Below are 17270 nucleotides of genomic sequence, written 5' to 3' on the forward strand. Positions count from 1 at the left end.
CTATTTGAATATATTTTAAAATGTAATTTATTCCTGTGATCAAAGCTACATTTTTTAGCATGATTACTCCAGTCTTAAGTGTCACATGATCCTTCAGAAATCATTCTTTCATTATTATTATTTTTAATATTATTATCAATATTTAAAACCGTTGAGTACATGTTTTTCAGGATTATTTAACGAATATAAAGATCCAAAGTTCAACATTTATCTGAAATAAAAAGTGTTGTAACATTATACACTATACAATTCAAAAGCAGTATCATTTTTTTGGAACGAAATTTATACTTTTCTTTATCAAGGATGCTTATATTGATTGAAAGTAATGATAAAGACATTTATAATGTTACAAAAGATTTCTATTTCAGATAAATGATGTTCTTCTTTCTATTCAACGACATAATAATATTAAATGCTTTTTGAGCAGCAGCTTAGAATATTAGAATGATTTCTGAAGGATTATGTGACTGGAGTAACGATGCTAAAATTCAACTTTGAAATCACAGGAATAAATTACATTTAAAAAATATTTTAAATAGTAAAAATATTTCAAAATTGACTGTTTTTGCTGTACTTGGGATCAAATAAACGCAGGCTTGGAGAGCAGAGACTTCTTAAAAAAAACAATAAAAATCTTACCGTTAAAAAAATAGAAATAGACCCTGACGCATTTACAATGTTTATCAATGTGAAATGCACCGTTAAATAAACTAATAATTATTAAAGAAAAAACTCAAACCTGCAGTTGCACTGACCCGAACGCGAACGCGTGCAACAGCGTCATCTATTGGCTAATCTGAGGAATTGCAGAACGTCACTGTGCGTCGCTGGTTGCTAAGAGCAACATTCTTCAAACTTGCATCAATCAATCTTCTGAGGAAGACATTAACGGTATTTTCGAAAGAAATTAATTATCTTCATTTTACCGCACTCATATCGTCTATGTCAGAAAAAAAAAGATTTGTTTTGATGGCGAACCCATCAGATCAAAGCAACGAGAAGGCTGTTCGTGCTGCGTTGACCGCTCAGTCTTTACTTGAGAAATATGACCGCAAAGAACTTCAAGAACTGCTCAGCTTGACCTTCTGTAACTGGTTGCTCGGTGTTGATGAACACAACCTACCTGTGGATGCGCCTCCTGGCATTATCAGACAAATGAGAAACATTTTAGCTCCCGACATAATCATTCTGGCTCCATTTGACTCCAGTTTGCCCCTGGATTACAGGATGGTCCACCAGATTGTGAGGGAGCTGACTGTGGGAATATATGGTTTTAACCAAGTTCCTGTCATCAGTCTGGTACCCAACTATGACCTGAGCTCGACGTGTCAGTTACCACCAGCATATTACGATACAAAAGTCGGTCAGATACTAATAAACATTGATTATACCATGAAGGCTCTTTGGCACGGGAGTTACATTCCTAGAGAAAAACGAATACGCTTCTCTGAGTTATGGAGGTCAATCCTGGCCGTGGATTCAGATGGTGCTCTTCAAACAAAGAAAGATGTGCTTACAGAGTTCTTCAATGCAGGTGAGATACACTACAGTAAAAATGTTTAAAAAGATTTTTAATATTGATCCAAAGTACAGCAAAACAGTGCAGTTTTTGAAATATTTTTACTATTTAAAACAGCTGCTTTCTGTTTGAATATATTTTAAAATTTAATTCAAAACTGAATTTTTTGCATCATTACACCAGTCACATGATCCTTCAGAAATCATTGTAATATTCTGATTTGCTGCTCAAAAACTTTTATTATGTTGTAAACAGTTGTAAAGTTTCATTTTTCACTGTATCATATTTTGTATGCACATTTCTAAGGCTTGTAAATGATCGATATTATCAAAACTGTGCTGGAAAAATCAGCTGAAAAATAATAATAATGATAATAATAAACGGTTCCATTCCAATAAATAATTTGGTAAATAATTAAATTCTTCTGACTATTATTTTAGGCTTTACCGGGTTAATACCATTAAAAAGATCTATTTAATTTCCTTTAAATACATATCAATGACCAATACTTTTCAAATTAAATTATTTGAGTTTGTTAGTATACTCACACATATGCGGATCAATTTTATTTAATTTTCCATCTGTTATTTATTATTATTATTCCATTTGTTATTTATTTACTGGTAGTTTATTGACTACAAGTCAAAATTTTTAAACAGTACGATTTTTAATTTGTAATATTTTAAAATTGATGCAAAGTACAGCAAAACAGTACAATTTTTAAAATATTTTTACTATTTAAAGTAGCTGCTTTCTGTTTGAATATATTTTAAAATTTAATTTATTCCTGTGACTTCAAAGCTGAATTTTTAGCATCATTACTCCAGTCACATGATCCTTCAGAAATCATTGTAATATTGTGATTTCCTGCTCAAAAAACTTTTATTATTATATTGTAAACAGCTGAGTCAATTCTTTCATTTCTGTACATTTTTCACTGTATCATATTTTATATGCACATTTCTAAGGCCTGTAAATGATCGATATTATCAAAACTGTGCTGGAAAAAACAGCTGAAAAATAATAATAATAATGATAATAATAAATGGTTCCATTCCAATAAATAATTTAGTAAATAATTAAATTATTCTGACTATTATTTTAGGCTTTACAGGGTTAATACCATTAAAAAGATCTATTTAATTTCCTTTAAATACATATCAACGACCAATACTTTTCAAATTAAATTATTTGAGTTTGTTAGTATACTCACACATATGCGGATCAATTTTATTTCATTTTCCATCTGTTATTTATTATTATTCCATTTGTTATTTATTTACTGGTAGTTTATTGACTACCAGTCAAAATTTTTAAACAGTAAGATTTTTAATTTGTAATATTTTAAAATTGATCCAAAGTACAGCAAAACAGTACAATTTTTAAAATATTTTTACTATTTAAAATAGTATACTTTAAAATTTAATTCAAAGCTGAATTTTTTGCATCATTACTCCAGTCACATGATCCTTCAGAAATCATTGTAATATTCTGATTTGCTGCTCAAAAACTTTTATTATTATGTTGTAAACAGTTTTATATGCACATTTCAACATTGTCAACATTATCAAAACTCTGCTGGAAAAAAACAGCTGAAAAATAATAATAATGATAATAACAAATGGTTCCATTCCAATAAATGATTTAGTAAATAATTAAATTATTCTGACTACTATTTTAGGCTTTACAGGGTTAATACCATTAAAAAGATCTATTTAATTTCCTTTAAATACATATCAACGACCAATACTTTTCAAATTGAATTATTTGAGTTTGTTAGTTAGTATACTCCTTCGCATATGCGGATCAATTTTATTTTATTTTCCATCTGTTATTTGTACACTACCAGTCAAAAGTTTTTGAACAGTAAGATTTTTAATGATAACTCTTCTGCTTATCAAGCTTGCATTGATTTGATCCAAAGTACAGGAAAAACAGTAACATTTAGAAATATTTTTCCTATTTAAAATACTGTAACTACTTTCTATTTTGAATGTATTTTAAAATGTAATTTATTCCTGTGATTACAAAGCTGAAATCGTTCTAATATTCTGATTTGCTATGCAGAAAACATTTATTATTATTATTATTTTGAAAACAGCCGAGTAGAATTTTGTTAGGCTTCTTTAATGACTAGAAAGCAGGGATGTGATTTTTCCGGATTAATCCGGAATTCCGGATTTTTCGACCTGAAAATGTGACCTATGTCACGTATTTGCGACCGTTCGCAAATGGCGGATGGCGAAGTATGATTCCGGACCGCAAGATGCGTCCATGCGGACCGTGAAAGCTTTTGACATAATAATAATAAAAAAAATGCCAAACGCTATTTCTAATAAATACATTTATATCAAGCACACTAGGGTCAGCGTTTCGGTGCAATCTTCCGTGCAGTGAGGAGAGAAAAGATCGGCAGACAGATGTAGCTTTCAGTGAGTGAAAAACGTTGATGGAAAATGCATTATTTTGGGGTTACGTCGCAAAATATTGTAAATATATCTTTTTATACTGTATTTTTATACATATTTATATTTTAAACCACGACGGTGAGCCAATGGATATCACACAAGCAACGTGAAAACTGCATATATTAAAGTGAAAGTAAAAACAGCGCTTTCAGCATCTAATGTGCACATTCTCTAAGAGACAATGATAGACGAATATACTTCATATGCTGATATTAATTTACTTCCCTAATATTTCTCTTCTGCAAAATAAAAAGAAACGTATTTTGTGTAGGCTAAGGGTTTTTGAAAGTCAGTTCTTGAAATAAAGCTCTTCATATTTATTGATGACTGTAGTGTTATTAGGGGTTAAGAAAGACTAATTATTTCAGGTGGTCTTAAATGTGGGGACTAAAAGGCAAGAATTGCGATGGAACTTTATAAGGTTATCCATTGAATAAATATGAGCGCTGCGCGTTTCAAAGTCAGCTGCGGCGCTGCTTTGTGTATCATTCTGGGGGGGGGGGGGGGGGGGATATATTTTCCTGCTTTTTTGTCCTTAGCCAATCACATGCCTGAGAAAGTTCAGAAGAACAGCATTGATCTGAAATTGAAATCTGTTGTAACATTATAAATGTCTTTATCATCACTTTTAATCAATATAAAGCATCTTTGCTAAATAAAAGTATTATTTTTTATAATCTCAGCTTTTTGAATGGTATAGCGTATAATGTTACAAAAGCTTTTATTTAAGATAAATACTAATCTTTGGATCTTTCTATTCATCAAAGAATCCTGAAAAAATGTACTAAGCTGTTTTTTAAATAACGAAAATAAAAATAATAATGTGTCTTGAACAGCAAATGAGAACAGCAAATGAGAATATTAGAATGATTTCTGAAGTATTGTGTGTGACTGGAGTAATGATGCTAAAAATTCAGCTTTGAAATCACAGGAATAAATTAAATTTTAAAATATATTCAAATAGAAAGGAGTTATTTTAAACAGTGAAAATATTTTACAATATTACTACTTTAGCTGTATTTTGAATCAAACAAATGCAGGCTTCTTTAAAAAACATAAAAAATCTGAAACTTTTGACTGATAGTGTATATGAAGTCTTTGAATCTAGAACAGCCCAAGAAAGATGTGAAAATAATTAAAGTAGTATTTAATGAAAGTATTGTACACTGTTTTGTGTCACCAGGTTTAACAGACATCTCAGATGATCCATGTTTTCAGGACATTTATAAGGAGAACATCAAGGTAGACCCAACCTATGAACCCAACAGTGCAGAGGAGGAGAAGCTCTTTTCACAATACTCAGAAAACATCACGATCAAGCTGAGTGCCTACCTGACCTCTGTCCGCCAACACCAAAATCTGTTTGTGTTTGAGGCATCTCATAGCTTATCTAATGTGGTCCGTCTCACTGAGGACAACATTGATCTGGCCACCTACCAGAGGCTACAGAAAAGGCTGTCAGACCACGTTATTCTGGTGAGAAAACACCTCAAGAGGAATGCAGAAGTCTCCAGGGACCTTGTATACCTGAAACTCATCACGTTTCTGGTGCCCCTGCTGATATCCTTGAAGAAAAAGATGTTGATACCTAATTTGTCTCAAATGCTCCCACCTTTGTCAGGTTTGCATTGTCTTTTGATTGCTGTCACTGCTTTCCCTGATTAATATGTGACCCTGGACCACAAAACCAGTCTTAAGTCGCTGGGGTATATTTGTAGCAATAGCCAAAAATACATTGTATGGGTCAAAATTATTGATTTTTCTTTTATGTCAAAAATCATTAGGAAATTAAGTAAAGATCATGCTACATTAAGATTTTTTGTAAAATTCCTACTGTAAACCTATCAAAATGTAATTTTTGATTACTAATATGCATTGTTAAGAACTTAATTTGGACAACTTTAAAGGTGATTTTCTCAGTATTTAGATTTTTTTGCACCCTTAGATTCCTGATTTTCAAATAGATGTATCTCGGCCAAATATTGTCCTATCCTAACAAACCATACATCAATAGAAAGCTTATTTATTGAAAAAAGAAAGCTTATATTATTTATATATCTCAGTTTTGTAAAATTTAACCTTGTGACTGGTTTTGTGGTCCAGGGTCACATATGTGGATGCACTGACATTGACTTTTTTTTGCATAAAGATGACAAGCTGAAAACAGAGCGAGAGCTTCCTCCACATCTTCTCGGACCAGACTTTGTCTGCAAGCACTTTCCACAGAAGCAGAATCAGTATTTTCACCTTCATGGAGGGATTGAATTTGATGTGGGGACTCCTCCTCTTGATGGCATCACTGAGGAAATGAAGGTGAAATATAAATCTAAAGCCCTTTTGTAGATTAATTTTAAGTTTTTTAAAACTTCACTCAGAAAATGCAAATGAAAAAAAAAATGTATTTGTTAGTAAGGTATGCAACCATAAATGTAAATAATAATAACAACAACAACAACATAAATAATAATAAAATAATACATAAATAAAATAAATATAATAAAATATAAAATATAACATACAATTAAAAATTCTAGTCTAATAATAAGACATAACAATAGGATTATTATTATTATACATTATTAACATTGCAGATATGCAATTTAATACACTATCAGTCAAAAGGTTTTGAACAGTAAGATTTTTTGTGTTTAAAGAAGTCTCTTCTGCTCACCAAGCCTGCATTTGTTTGATCTAAATACTAAAATAAAATATTAAATCTAGATGTTTTATGTGTAGGTGGCTTTCAGAACACTTCAGACTCAAGCAGCCAATTACCTTTCTGAGTTACTTCGTCAGAACTCCACTTACAAAACACAATTTCCAATTCCACTCAGTGAGATTGAAGGGAAAAGGTCAGCACTGTTTACATTATATATTCATGCAATTATATATTCAGTTATATAAATACTGTAAACTTAAAGTGTTGCATTTCATGCAATCTAACATACATTTGTGTTTTGCAGCTATAACGTCATCTGCATTGAGCTAGAGTCGCTTTATCCTCAACATAACCTGATTCAGTGGTGGGGGGCTTTAAACACTTCCATCAAAATCCTCAAAGGAAAGAGACTGCCTTTGACGGACATTGAGCTACACGAGCAGTTCAAGAAAACATTTGGTTACACAAAAGCTATAAAGTGCAAGGTGATAAATGACAATCAATTTCAGAGTACTTCAGTTTACATACTCTGTATTTAAACATCAAAATGTGCTTCGAATCCAGACTGTGGCATTTGGGCTGAAGGCAGCAGCAGAGAGAGGAATGTGTGCAGCATTTCAATCACTAAGGTGCAGGAACCCGGCGTCCCACCTACATGTTCTTGATGAGCAGGGTCTCTCTCTGCTTCATCATGCTGCAGCTAACAACCAACCGCACATCATCCTCCAGCTCGCTGCAACAGGAGTCAACCTCAACCAGATGCGCAGCGAGAGATTCACTAACTCAGGTCAACACATTAGCAGTCTCTACCAATGTTTAGCTGCATTAAAAACTTATAGACATTTTTAAATGTTCTTATTTTCTTCATTGTCAGGAAAATCAGGTGTTGGAGGTCCATTCATAGAAGGAGCAGGTAAGGGTAATTGAAGCTGTCACATCCTGAATGTAAAATAAAAAACAAAAATGTAAAAAAAGACAACCAATAATAATATTTTTCTATGTTTCTTTATTTGATCAAAAATAAAAAATCCAGAAAAAAACAGTAGTATTGTGAAATATTATTTAAATGTAAAATAACATATTCTATATAAATATATTTTAAAATGTAATTTGTTCCTGTGATACAAAGCTGGATTTTCAGCATCATTACTCCAGTCTTTAGTGTCACATGATCCTTCAGAAATCATTCTAACATGTTGATTTATTATCAATATTGAAAACAGTTGTGCTGCTTAATATTTAGTTGGAACCTGTGATACTTTTTTCAGAATTATTTAATAAATAAAAAGTTAAAAAGAACAGCATTTATTTAACATAGAAATCTTTTGTAACAACATAAACTACCATTTAAATGTTTTTTTTATTTTTTTATTTTTATTTTTTAGAAATTAATACTTTTATTCACCAAGGATGTGTTAAATTGATAAAAGGTGATAGTAAAGACATGTATTTTGAATAAATGCTGTTCTTTTAAACTTTTTATTCATCAAAGAATCCTGGAAAAAAGTATCACAGGTTCCAAAAAATGATTAAGCAGCGCAACTGTTTCCAACATTGATAATAAAAGTAATAAATCATCATATTATAATGATTTCTGAAAGACTGCGTGACACTGAAGACTGGAGTAATGGCTGATGAAAATTCAGCTTTGCATCAGAGGAATAAATTATATTTTAAAATATATTAAAATAGAAAGCCATTATTTTAATCTGTAATAATATTTCACAATATTACCGTTTTTATGTATTTTTGATAAAAATAAACGCATCCTTGATGAGCATAAGAGAATTTTAAAAACTTTAAAAATCTTACTGATCCCAAACTTTTGAACAGCAGCGTATAATATATATTTTATGTAATAATATGTTTTATTTAGTGGTATAACACATCTAACTGTATTGTTACTGTAACGGAGACTGTGAGAAGTAGATCCAAATGCAAGCTTTATTAAACAGATCGTGGTTGACAGGCAGGGTCAAAATCACCAGCAAACAGGAACATCCAAGATAATCCAAAGCGTAATCCGAAACACAGGCAGAAGGTCAAAATCCAAATGGGCAGTCCAAAGAGGGAAATGAAACTAAACTATGAAACTGGGAAAAACTATGACTAAGACTAGGAAACTGAGCAGAACTGAGACAATGGCTAGGAATAACACAAGGAAACTAGGAACACGATAAACACTAGAAGATTAAGGCTAAACAACGATCAGCAAACACAGAGGGGGAAGGGAGAAGCTTTATACCAAACACAAGGGGTCACATGACAGAAACAACCAATGGGGAACAGACACATGGAACAGGAGGACCAATGAAAACATGAGACAGACGAGGGTGAAGCATGGTGGGTTGAGACAACACATAACATAGAGTCCATATTGGAGTGCCCTCTAGTGGGGCTGCCGGGCACTCCGTAACATAGCCCCCCCCCCCAAAGAGTGGCTTCCAGATGCTCCCAAATGACAATGCACAGACAGTCCTGGAGGGCGGTGGGGGGGAGCAGAGGAACGACGGAGGGCCAGGTCCATGTGGCTGTGGAGGAGCAGGAGCCCACCAGGGTGGCGCAGACGGAACGGGAGCCCACCAGGGCGGAGCAGACGGAACGGGAGCCCACCAGGGCGGAGCAGGAGCCCACCAGGGCAGAGAAGACGGAGCAGGGGCCCACCAGGGCGGAGCAGATGGAGTAGGAGCCCACCAGGGCGGAGCAGACGGAGCACATGTGGCCTCCATGGCCGTAACAGGGCAGACAGGAACTTCAGGAACGGCCTCCATAGCAGTGACAGGGCAGACAGGGAGCCCTGGGGGTGCAGGCAGAGCAGATAGCCTTGGCGGTGCAGGCAGAGCAGGGAACCTTGACAGTGCAGACAGAGCAGATAGCCTTGGCGGCGCAGGCAGAGCAGGGAACCTTGACAGTGCAGACAGAGCAGGGAGCCTTGGCGGCGCAGGCAGAGCAGGGAATTCTGCTATAGACGCCGCCTCGATAAGAGGCATAGGTGCAGCGGGTTCGTGGACAGACGAGGCTTCCGGATCAGACTCGTAGGCAGATGAGGCCTCCGGAGCGTAGTATGCAGCCCACACACTTAAAATGGCGATGGCCATCATGGGCAGTGCGGTGGTTAATGGGATGCACACCAGGCCTGAGGGTGTAAGGCTTGGGAACGAAGGCTCTGTGTGGCTAGGGATGCCTGCAGCCTGTACTGACATCAGAGGAGTGTCCATCACACTGGCGATCAAGAAATGCCGTGGTTCTGGCAGATGGGATGAGACATGCCGTGGCTCTGGGAGGTCAGACGAGACACGGTGTGGCTTGGGCGAGACGTGACTTGGCTCTGGACGTTCGGGCGAGACGTGACTTGGCTCTGGACGCTCGGGCGAGACATGACTTGGCCTAAGTGCAACAGCTGTGACTTGTCTTGGCTTTGAGGGAGCAGTAGTGACTTGACTTGACCTTGAGGAAACAGCTGTGACTTGACTTGGCCTTGAAGGGATGGCTGTAGCTTGACTTGATGTTGGGCGAGCAGCTGTGACTTGACTTGGCCTTGAGGGAGCAACTGTGACTTGACTTAGCATTGAGGGAACAGCAGTGGCTTGGCGTGATTCAGGAGGTGCTGTAGTATCTTGAGGTGACTTGGGGTGTGAAACCGTGACTTGTCTTGGCTCAGGAGGTGAAACTGTAACTTGACTTGGTTCAGGAAGTAAAGTTGTTTGACTTGACTCAGGAAGTGCTGCTTGACTTGACTTAGGAAGTGCTGCTTGACTTGACTCAGGAAGTGCTGCTTGACCTGGCTCAGGAGGTACTGCTGTGTCTTGACTTGATTCAGAAAGTGCTGCTGTGTTCTGACTTGACTCTGAAAGAGCAGCAGCTGTGACGTGACTTGATTTTGCAGGAACAGCTGCAATGATATGACTTGACTTTGTAGAAACAGAAGCTGTGACATTTCTTGACTTTGCAGGAACTGCAACTGTGACGGGACTTGACTGTGCAGGAACAGCAGCAGTGATGTGACTTCACCTGACAGGAACAGCAGCTGGAGGGACGGCCATGATAGGTGCAGACTCTGGAGCAGAAGACATGGCGTGAACAGGCTGTGGCTGGGCAGGCGTGACGTTAGCGGGCGCTGACTTGGCTGGCGTGGCGCTAGCGGGCGTTGGCTTGGCAGGCGTGGCAGCCATCTTTGCAACAGGCTCTGGAACGGCGGCCATTTTGCGAACAGGCTCTGGAAGGGTGGCCATCTTGGCTGGGGACGCAGGAACGGCGGCCATCTTGTGAACTGTCTCTGGAAGGGCGGCCATCTTGTGAACAGGCTCATGAAGGACCGCCATCTTGTGGACAGGCTCAGGAAGGACGGCCATCTTGTGAACAGGCTCTGGAGGGGCAGCCATCTTGTGCTGTGGCTCTAAGCTAGCAGACATCTTGTGCTATGGCCTTGGGCTGGCAGACATCTTGTGCTGTGGCTCTGCTAGAGCACCCACAGTAAACGCAGAGCCGCATAACAACAATGCATAATCCATGCAGTCCTTCAATGAACATTTAAATTCCCCTCCAGGCAACATAGATTTAGTTGGCTCATTAAGTCCCATGCAGAATAAATCCTTTAACCAGATCTCATCGTAAAACGGTACTTGGTATGCAAACTTACAGAACTGGTGAACGTATTCCTCAATGGGGAGATCTCTTTGTCGGAGGTGCAGTAGCTGGTCAACTGGGTCCATGATCGAGCTGGTTGTTGAATAAAGCCACTGGATCCGGGTGTGGCTGATCGTTCTGTAACGGAGACTGTGAGAGGTGGATCCAAATGCGAGCTTTATTAAACAGATCGTGGTTGACGGGCAGGGTCAAAATCACCAGCAAGCAGGAACATCCAAGATAATCCAAAGCGTAATCCGAAACACAGGCAGAAGGGCAAAATCCAAATGGGCAGTCCAAAGAGGGAAATGAAACTAAACTATGAAACTGAACTGAGACAATGGCTAGGAGTAACACAAGGAAACTAGGAACACGATAAACACTTGCGCTGCGTCCGAAATCGCATACTTCCCTACTATATATAACGCGAAAAACAGTATGTGAGGCGAGTAGTATGTCCGAATTCATAGTATTCGAAATACAGTAGGCGAGAAGTACCCGGGTGACCTACTGCTTCCGCCCGAATTCTGCAGTACGCATCCGATGGACACTTCAGGCTCCAGGAGAGGAGTCGTTATTCGAAAAAATGGCGGAAAGTGGAGACACGGCGGATGTAGTATGTCCAAATTCCATTCATACTACCCATATTCATACTATATAGAACATACTGTTTTAACGGTCATGAAGTACATTTGAATTTAAATTAGTGGTGGGCCGTTATCGGCGTTAACGTGCTGCGTTAACGTGAGACTCATATCGCGCGATAAAAAAAATATCGCCGTTAATCTATTCTCAAAGTTGGGTTGGCAGCTGGGTCTAAACTACGTAAGATATGATGACTTTCACTTTGATGTTTTAGCGCGGATGACGTATATCTAGTTGAATTGCACTGTAGGGGGCGAGAACAAGTCTTCAACTTCTGTGAAATTACCACATCAAATGAGACGCGCAGACATGGATGCAGTTATGAAGCCGCTTCAGGGCAGGTGCGTGCCTCGCTAGACCCTTTTTACTGGGGCACGTGCCCCAGTGAAAATCTGCTGTGCCCCAGTAAAATCTCAAGTTTGAGTTATAATTTACTTGGATAATCCCGAAATAAAGACATTAAACTATATGCAACAACTGAATTGACGCTTCTAAAAGCAACGCAGTTTATTGATAGACTATGCACGCAGATAGGCTATCCATACCCGTGCGCCTGTGTATTCTACGGGAACGCGCACGTCGTACAGCCTTTTGCGCAGAAGTACTTTGTTACACAAGTTTGTATAGGTAATTGTGTTGTAAATGCAATCGTCAAGCAGTTTGTAATGCATTTTGGAAGCAGGAGATGAGCGCCTGGTCTAATGCGCCACCTGGCTTGAGAAACCCGTTCTCAAAGACTTACTTTTAGTCATTATTTGGGTAGCACACATATTCTGAATGCCTTCGGCAGATTTCAAATTAGCCATTTTAATCTAGATTAATCTAGATTAATTTCAAGATTTAATCTAGATTAATCTAGATTAAAAAAAATAATCTATGCCCACCCCTAATTTAAATGTAGTACCTACTGAAGCAGTATGCGATTTCGGACGCAGCATAGAAGATTAAGGCTAAACAACGATCAGCAAACACAGAGGGGGAAGGGAGAGGCTTTATACCAAACACAAGGGGTCACATGACAGAAACAACCAATGGGGAACAGACACATGGAACAGGAGGACCAATGAAAACATGAGACAGATGAGGGTGAAGCATGGTGGGTTGAGACAACACATAACATAGAGTCTCTAGTGGGGCTGCCGGGCACTCCGTAACAGTTACTATTTTTATGTTTTATTTAAGAAGTGAAACCTCCAAATCACAGATCAAAGAGCAAAATGGATGCAGCTAGTGGAGGTGTCAATAATGTAAAACCTGGCAGAATGTGTCTAAAGATGCATTTATATGTGTATTTATTTTTTAATTTTTTTAATTTTTCCCATTAGGGCTCACTCCAATGCACCTCGCTGCACAATGTGGCTCCCTCGAATCCCTAAACTGTCTTCTGGCACTGCGAGCGGACTACAAACTTGTGGACAAGAGGGGTTGGATGGCTATTCATGTTGCAGCCTTTTATGGCCAAGTGGCATGTATTCAAGCACTATGTAGGAAAGACTCAGCGTTATTGGAAATGAAGACCCCTGCTGAGTATGTGATATATATTGTAGTAATTAAATCACTGTATTTAAATGCATACACACAACCTTTTTAAAGTTTGGGATTGGTAAGATTGTTTTTAATGGTTACCAAGACTGCATTTATTTGATCAACAGTACAGTACAAATGTTAATACTGTGAATTATTATTACAATTTAAAAGAGCTATGTTCTAATTTAATATATTTTAAAATTATTCCTGTGATGGCAAAGCTGAATTTTCAGCAGCCATTAGTTCAGTCTTCAGTGTCACATGATCCTCCAGAAATCACTCTAATATGCTGATGTGTTTTTTAAAGAAATATTTCTTATTATTATCAGTGTGGTGCTTGAAATGTTTTGTTGAAAACATTATACATTTCTTTTCTGGATTCTTTGATGAATAGAAGGTTCAAAAGAACAGCATTTATTTCAAATAGAAATTATACACTTCATTATAAAAGTCTTTATGGCCACTTATGATCAATTTAATGCAAAGTATTTATTTTTAATTACTGACCCCAAACATTTGAACTGCAGTGTATGCATATATTTAATAGGGTTTCATCATTATAATTAGAAACAAATGTTTTTCAGAGATGCAAGATGATAACTGTTTTTTTCCTCTCAGGTATGGCAGTTCACCGCTGTTATTGTCAGCGACCTCGGGTTCAGTGGAAGCTCTGGACATCCTGTTGTCCACTGGGGCAAACTGGAGAGAGGAAGACAGCAAAGGGAATAACACTGTCCATTTGGCAGCACTTTACTTTCACACAGATGTCCTTAGACACCTCATTCAGCTGAACTTGGATGGGCTTCCTGTGTGGAAGATTCTTGTCGGTAAGATATTGCAGATTTAAAATGTGTATTCCACATTTTCACCAGTCAAAACTACATTTTTTCTTAAATGTAGAAATAGAAATGAGTAGAATACTTCTCATTTACAGTATGCACTACAAAAACATTTGAACAACTCATTATTTATTATTACAATATTCTATTATTTATTTAAATAAATAATTAGTTAAATGTATTTTTTAAATTTGTGATTTAATGCCTGATCTCCATCTTGTTTTCTGCAGAAATGATCCAGAGTGAGGACCCCAGGCGGCTGGAGATGGCCCTTAGGTGCCTTGAGGCTCTTTGTGTAAACATTGAGTCCTCCTGTGAGGATATAATGGAAGCAGGTCATAGATATATATTGATGGTTTTTTTTATATTTAGTTTTGAAATATTATATATTGTTATTAAATTATTATAGTATATATGTTACCCTGGACCACAAAACCAGTCATAAAGGGTCTATTTTTGGAAACTGAGATTTATATATTGTCTGAAAGCTTTCCATTGATGTATGGTTTGTTAGGATAGGACAAAATTTAGCCAATATACAACTATTTGAAAATCTGGAATCTGAGGGTGCAAAAAAAAAATCAAAATACTGAGAAAATCCCTTTAAAGTTGTTCAAATGAAGTTCTTAGCAATGCATATTACTAATCAAAAATTATATATTTTTATATATTATTATATTTTGACCCATACAATGTGTTGGCTATTGCTACAAAACTGTTTTTTTGTGGTCCAGGGTCACATATTATATATATTATATCATTATAGTTATTTTAGTTTTTTGGTGTTTGTATAATAATAAATCATGTTTTATTTTCTTAAAAAGTCTTAATTCAATAAAAAGCTCTTAAATCAGGGCAGAAAGTCTTTAAACAAGAACAAATATCCTCCAGTGGGGTAAAACTTGTTTCCCTTTAGATTAAAGTTATTTTGCTTGAGCCTATTGGCGGATATTTGTTCATATGTCATATGTCATTTTTTCATTTATTTTTCATTGTTGATTTATGAATCTTGCACTGGAAAACAACAAAATTACTAAGGAAGAACATCATTTTTGCAGTATGATCAGAATGTAAAATAAAAGTTATTACCATATTAAAGTGGTTATTACAGCTATTTAAAATTTTTCTCTAAAATTAATGTGTAGAATAATGTTATTGCCTAATAACATTCTCTGCACTGCAGGAGGGATTCCAGTGCTGGTGGGCCTTCTTTGTTCAGACAGACTGGTGGTGCAGTGCATGGCTACAGCTGTGCTGTGTCATATGTCAGAGAACAGGAAAGTCTGCGAAGATCTGGTGCATCATGGTGCCATACCGGTGGTGATCAAGCTCCTCAGAAGTCACCAGCCTGAGCTGCACTCTCGCTGTGCTGTTATACTGGCCGATCTGGCTGGACACAGTGAGCAGCACCAGAACCTCATTGCTCAGTTGGTGAGTCATGCAATTTTTACATTATCTATACATATTTAAAAAAAAAAAATCACATTTAAAAAAAAAAAAAAAACATCTGTTTTTTAAACCAAAACCCTCAAAATTTTTTGTTTAGGGTGGGGTGGCCCTGATAGTAAAGCTACTGACCTCTGACTTCCAAGATGTGCTAGTAAATGCAGTTAAATGCATCTATACACTGTGCGTCAAAAGCCCATGCAACCAAACTGCTGTTGCACACGCTGGAGGAGTTCCACATCTCGTCGAATTCCTGTCTGTGAACTCTGGTAATGATTACCTTCTGGAAAATATTCAGTAATGAAAGAGAATACATAAGGAGAAGTTCAGAAGCCTTAATCAGTTGAGTTTAGATTAAGTAGATGTGTTTTTGTCTGACAGAAGTACTGCAGGAAGAGGCCTGCTTGGCTCTTGCAGAGCTGGCTCGGGGTCACCAAGAGAACCAGAGGCTCATATGTGAGGCAGGAGCGGTTAGTGCTCTGGTTCAAGCCCTGCGAGAGAGGAAGATTCCCGTTAAGGTCAAGGCAGCCACAGCGCTTGAATCCATAGCCAGTCACAATCCTGCCATCCAGCAGTGCTTCCTCAGACAATCGGCTGCCAAGTATCTTTTACAACTTTTAAAGGTAATGCAATGACAGCTTTAACACAGCAAAGAAATATGTGACCCTGGACCACAAAACCAGTATGTTGCACAGATATATTTGTAGCAATATAGCTAAGAATACGTTGTATGGGTCAAAATGATTGATTTTTCTTGTATGCTAAAAATCATTAGGATATTAAGATCATGTTCCAAGAAGATATTTTGTAAATTTTCTAATGTAAATATATCAAAACTTAATTTTTGATTAGTAATATGCATTGCTAAGAACTTTTTACAACTATTTGGACAACTTTAAAGGCAATATTTCAATATTTAGATTTTTTTGCACCCTCAGATTCCAGATTTTCAAATACTTGGATCTCGACCTAATATTGTCAAAGAATTCTGATCCAAGTGTCATAGGTCCCAAAATATGTTAAACAGCACAACTTTTTCCAACATTGAATATAAATCAGCATATTAGAATGATTTTTGAAGGATCATGTGACACTGAAGACCGGAGTAATGAGGCTGAAAGTTCTGTTTTGAAATTTATATATATATTTTAAAATATATTCAAATAGAAAACAGTTATAAGAGTTAAAAAAACATAAAAAATCTTACTGTTCAAAGACTTAAAATACATGTGATATGTGATATATATGTGATATGTGCATATGTGAAGGAGTATACAATACAAACTCCTTTTTATATAAATCAAAGCAAACTTTTCTTCACAGGAAAAAAATTATATGTTAAAGTATATTAAAATAGAAAACTGTTATTTTATATTGCAATAATATTTGACTAAATTAAATATATATATATTTTTTATCAAATAGATGCAGCCTTGATGAGCATAAGAAACTTCTTTAAAAAACATTAAAAATTTTACTCATCCCAAACTTTTAAACAGCAGTGTAGATACTGTATTACACAATGTTTAGTTGAATTAGTT

General features: G+C 36.6%; 1 protein-coding gene across 1 annotated transcript in view; it reads left to right on the plus strand.

The window, feature by feature from the left end:
- The first annotated feature begins 969 nt into the window (after positions 1 to 969).
- The window catches only part of ankar (ankyrin and armadillo repeat containing), a 24134-nt gene continuing 7833 nt past the window's right edge, over positions 970 to 17270 (plus strand). The window contains exons 1-13 of the mRNA XM_073845080.1: positions 970 to 1534; positions 5171 to 5608; positions 6137 to 6300; positions 6724 to 6839; positions 6951 to 7131; positions 7211 to 7433; positions 7521 to 7559; positions 13243 to 13444; positions 14063 to 14271; positions 14514 to 14618; positions 15467 to 15714; positions 15830 to 15998; positions 16111 to 16352. Of these exons, the coding sequence (XP_073701181.1) occupies positions 970 to 1534; positions 5171 to 5608; positions 6137 to 6300; positions 6724 to 6839; positions 6951 to 7131; positions 7211 to 7433; positions 7521 to 7559; positions 13243 to 13444; positions 14063 to 14271; positions 14514 to 14618; positions 15467 to 15714; positions 15830 to 15998; positions 16111 to 16352 (2901 nt within the window). The remainder of the gene's footprint in view (positions 1535 to 5170; positions 5609 to 6136; positions 6301 to 6723; positions 6840 to 6950; positions 7132 to 7210; positions 7434 to 7520; positions 7560 to 13242; positions 13445 to 14062; positions 14272 to 14513; positions 14619 to 15466; positions 15715 to 15829; positions 15999 to 16110; positions 16353 to 17270) is intronic.

This window comes from Garra rufa, chromosome 8 (genome assembly GCF_049309525.1).
Source record: "Garra rufa chromosome 8, GarRuf1.0, whole genome shotgun sequence".
Taxonomy (NCBI): domain Eukaryota; kingdom Metazoa; phylum Chordata; class Actinopteri; order Cypriniformes; family Cyprinidae; genus Garra; species Garra rufa.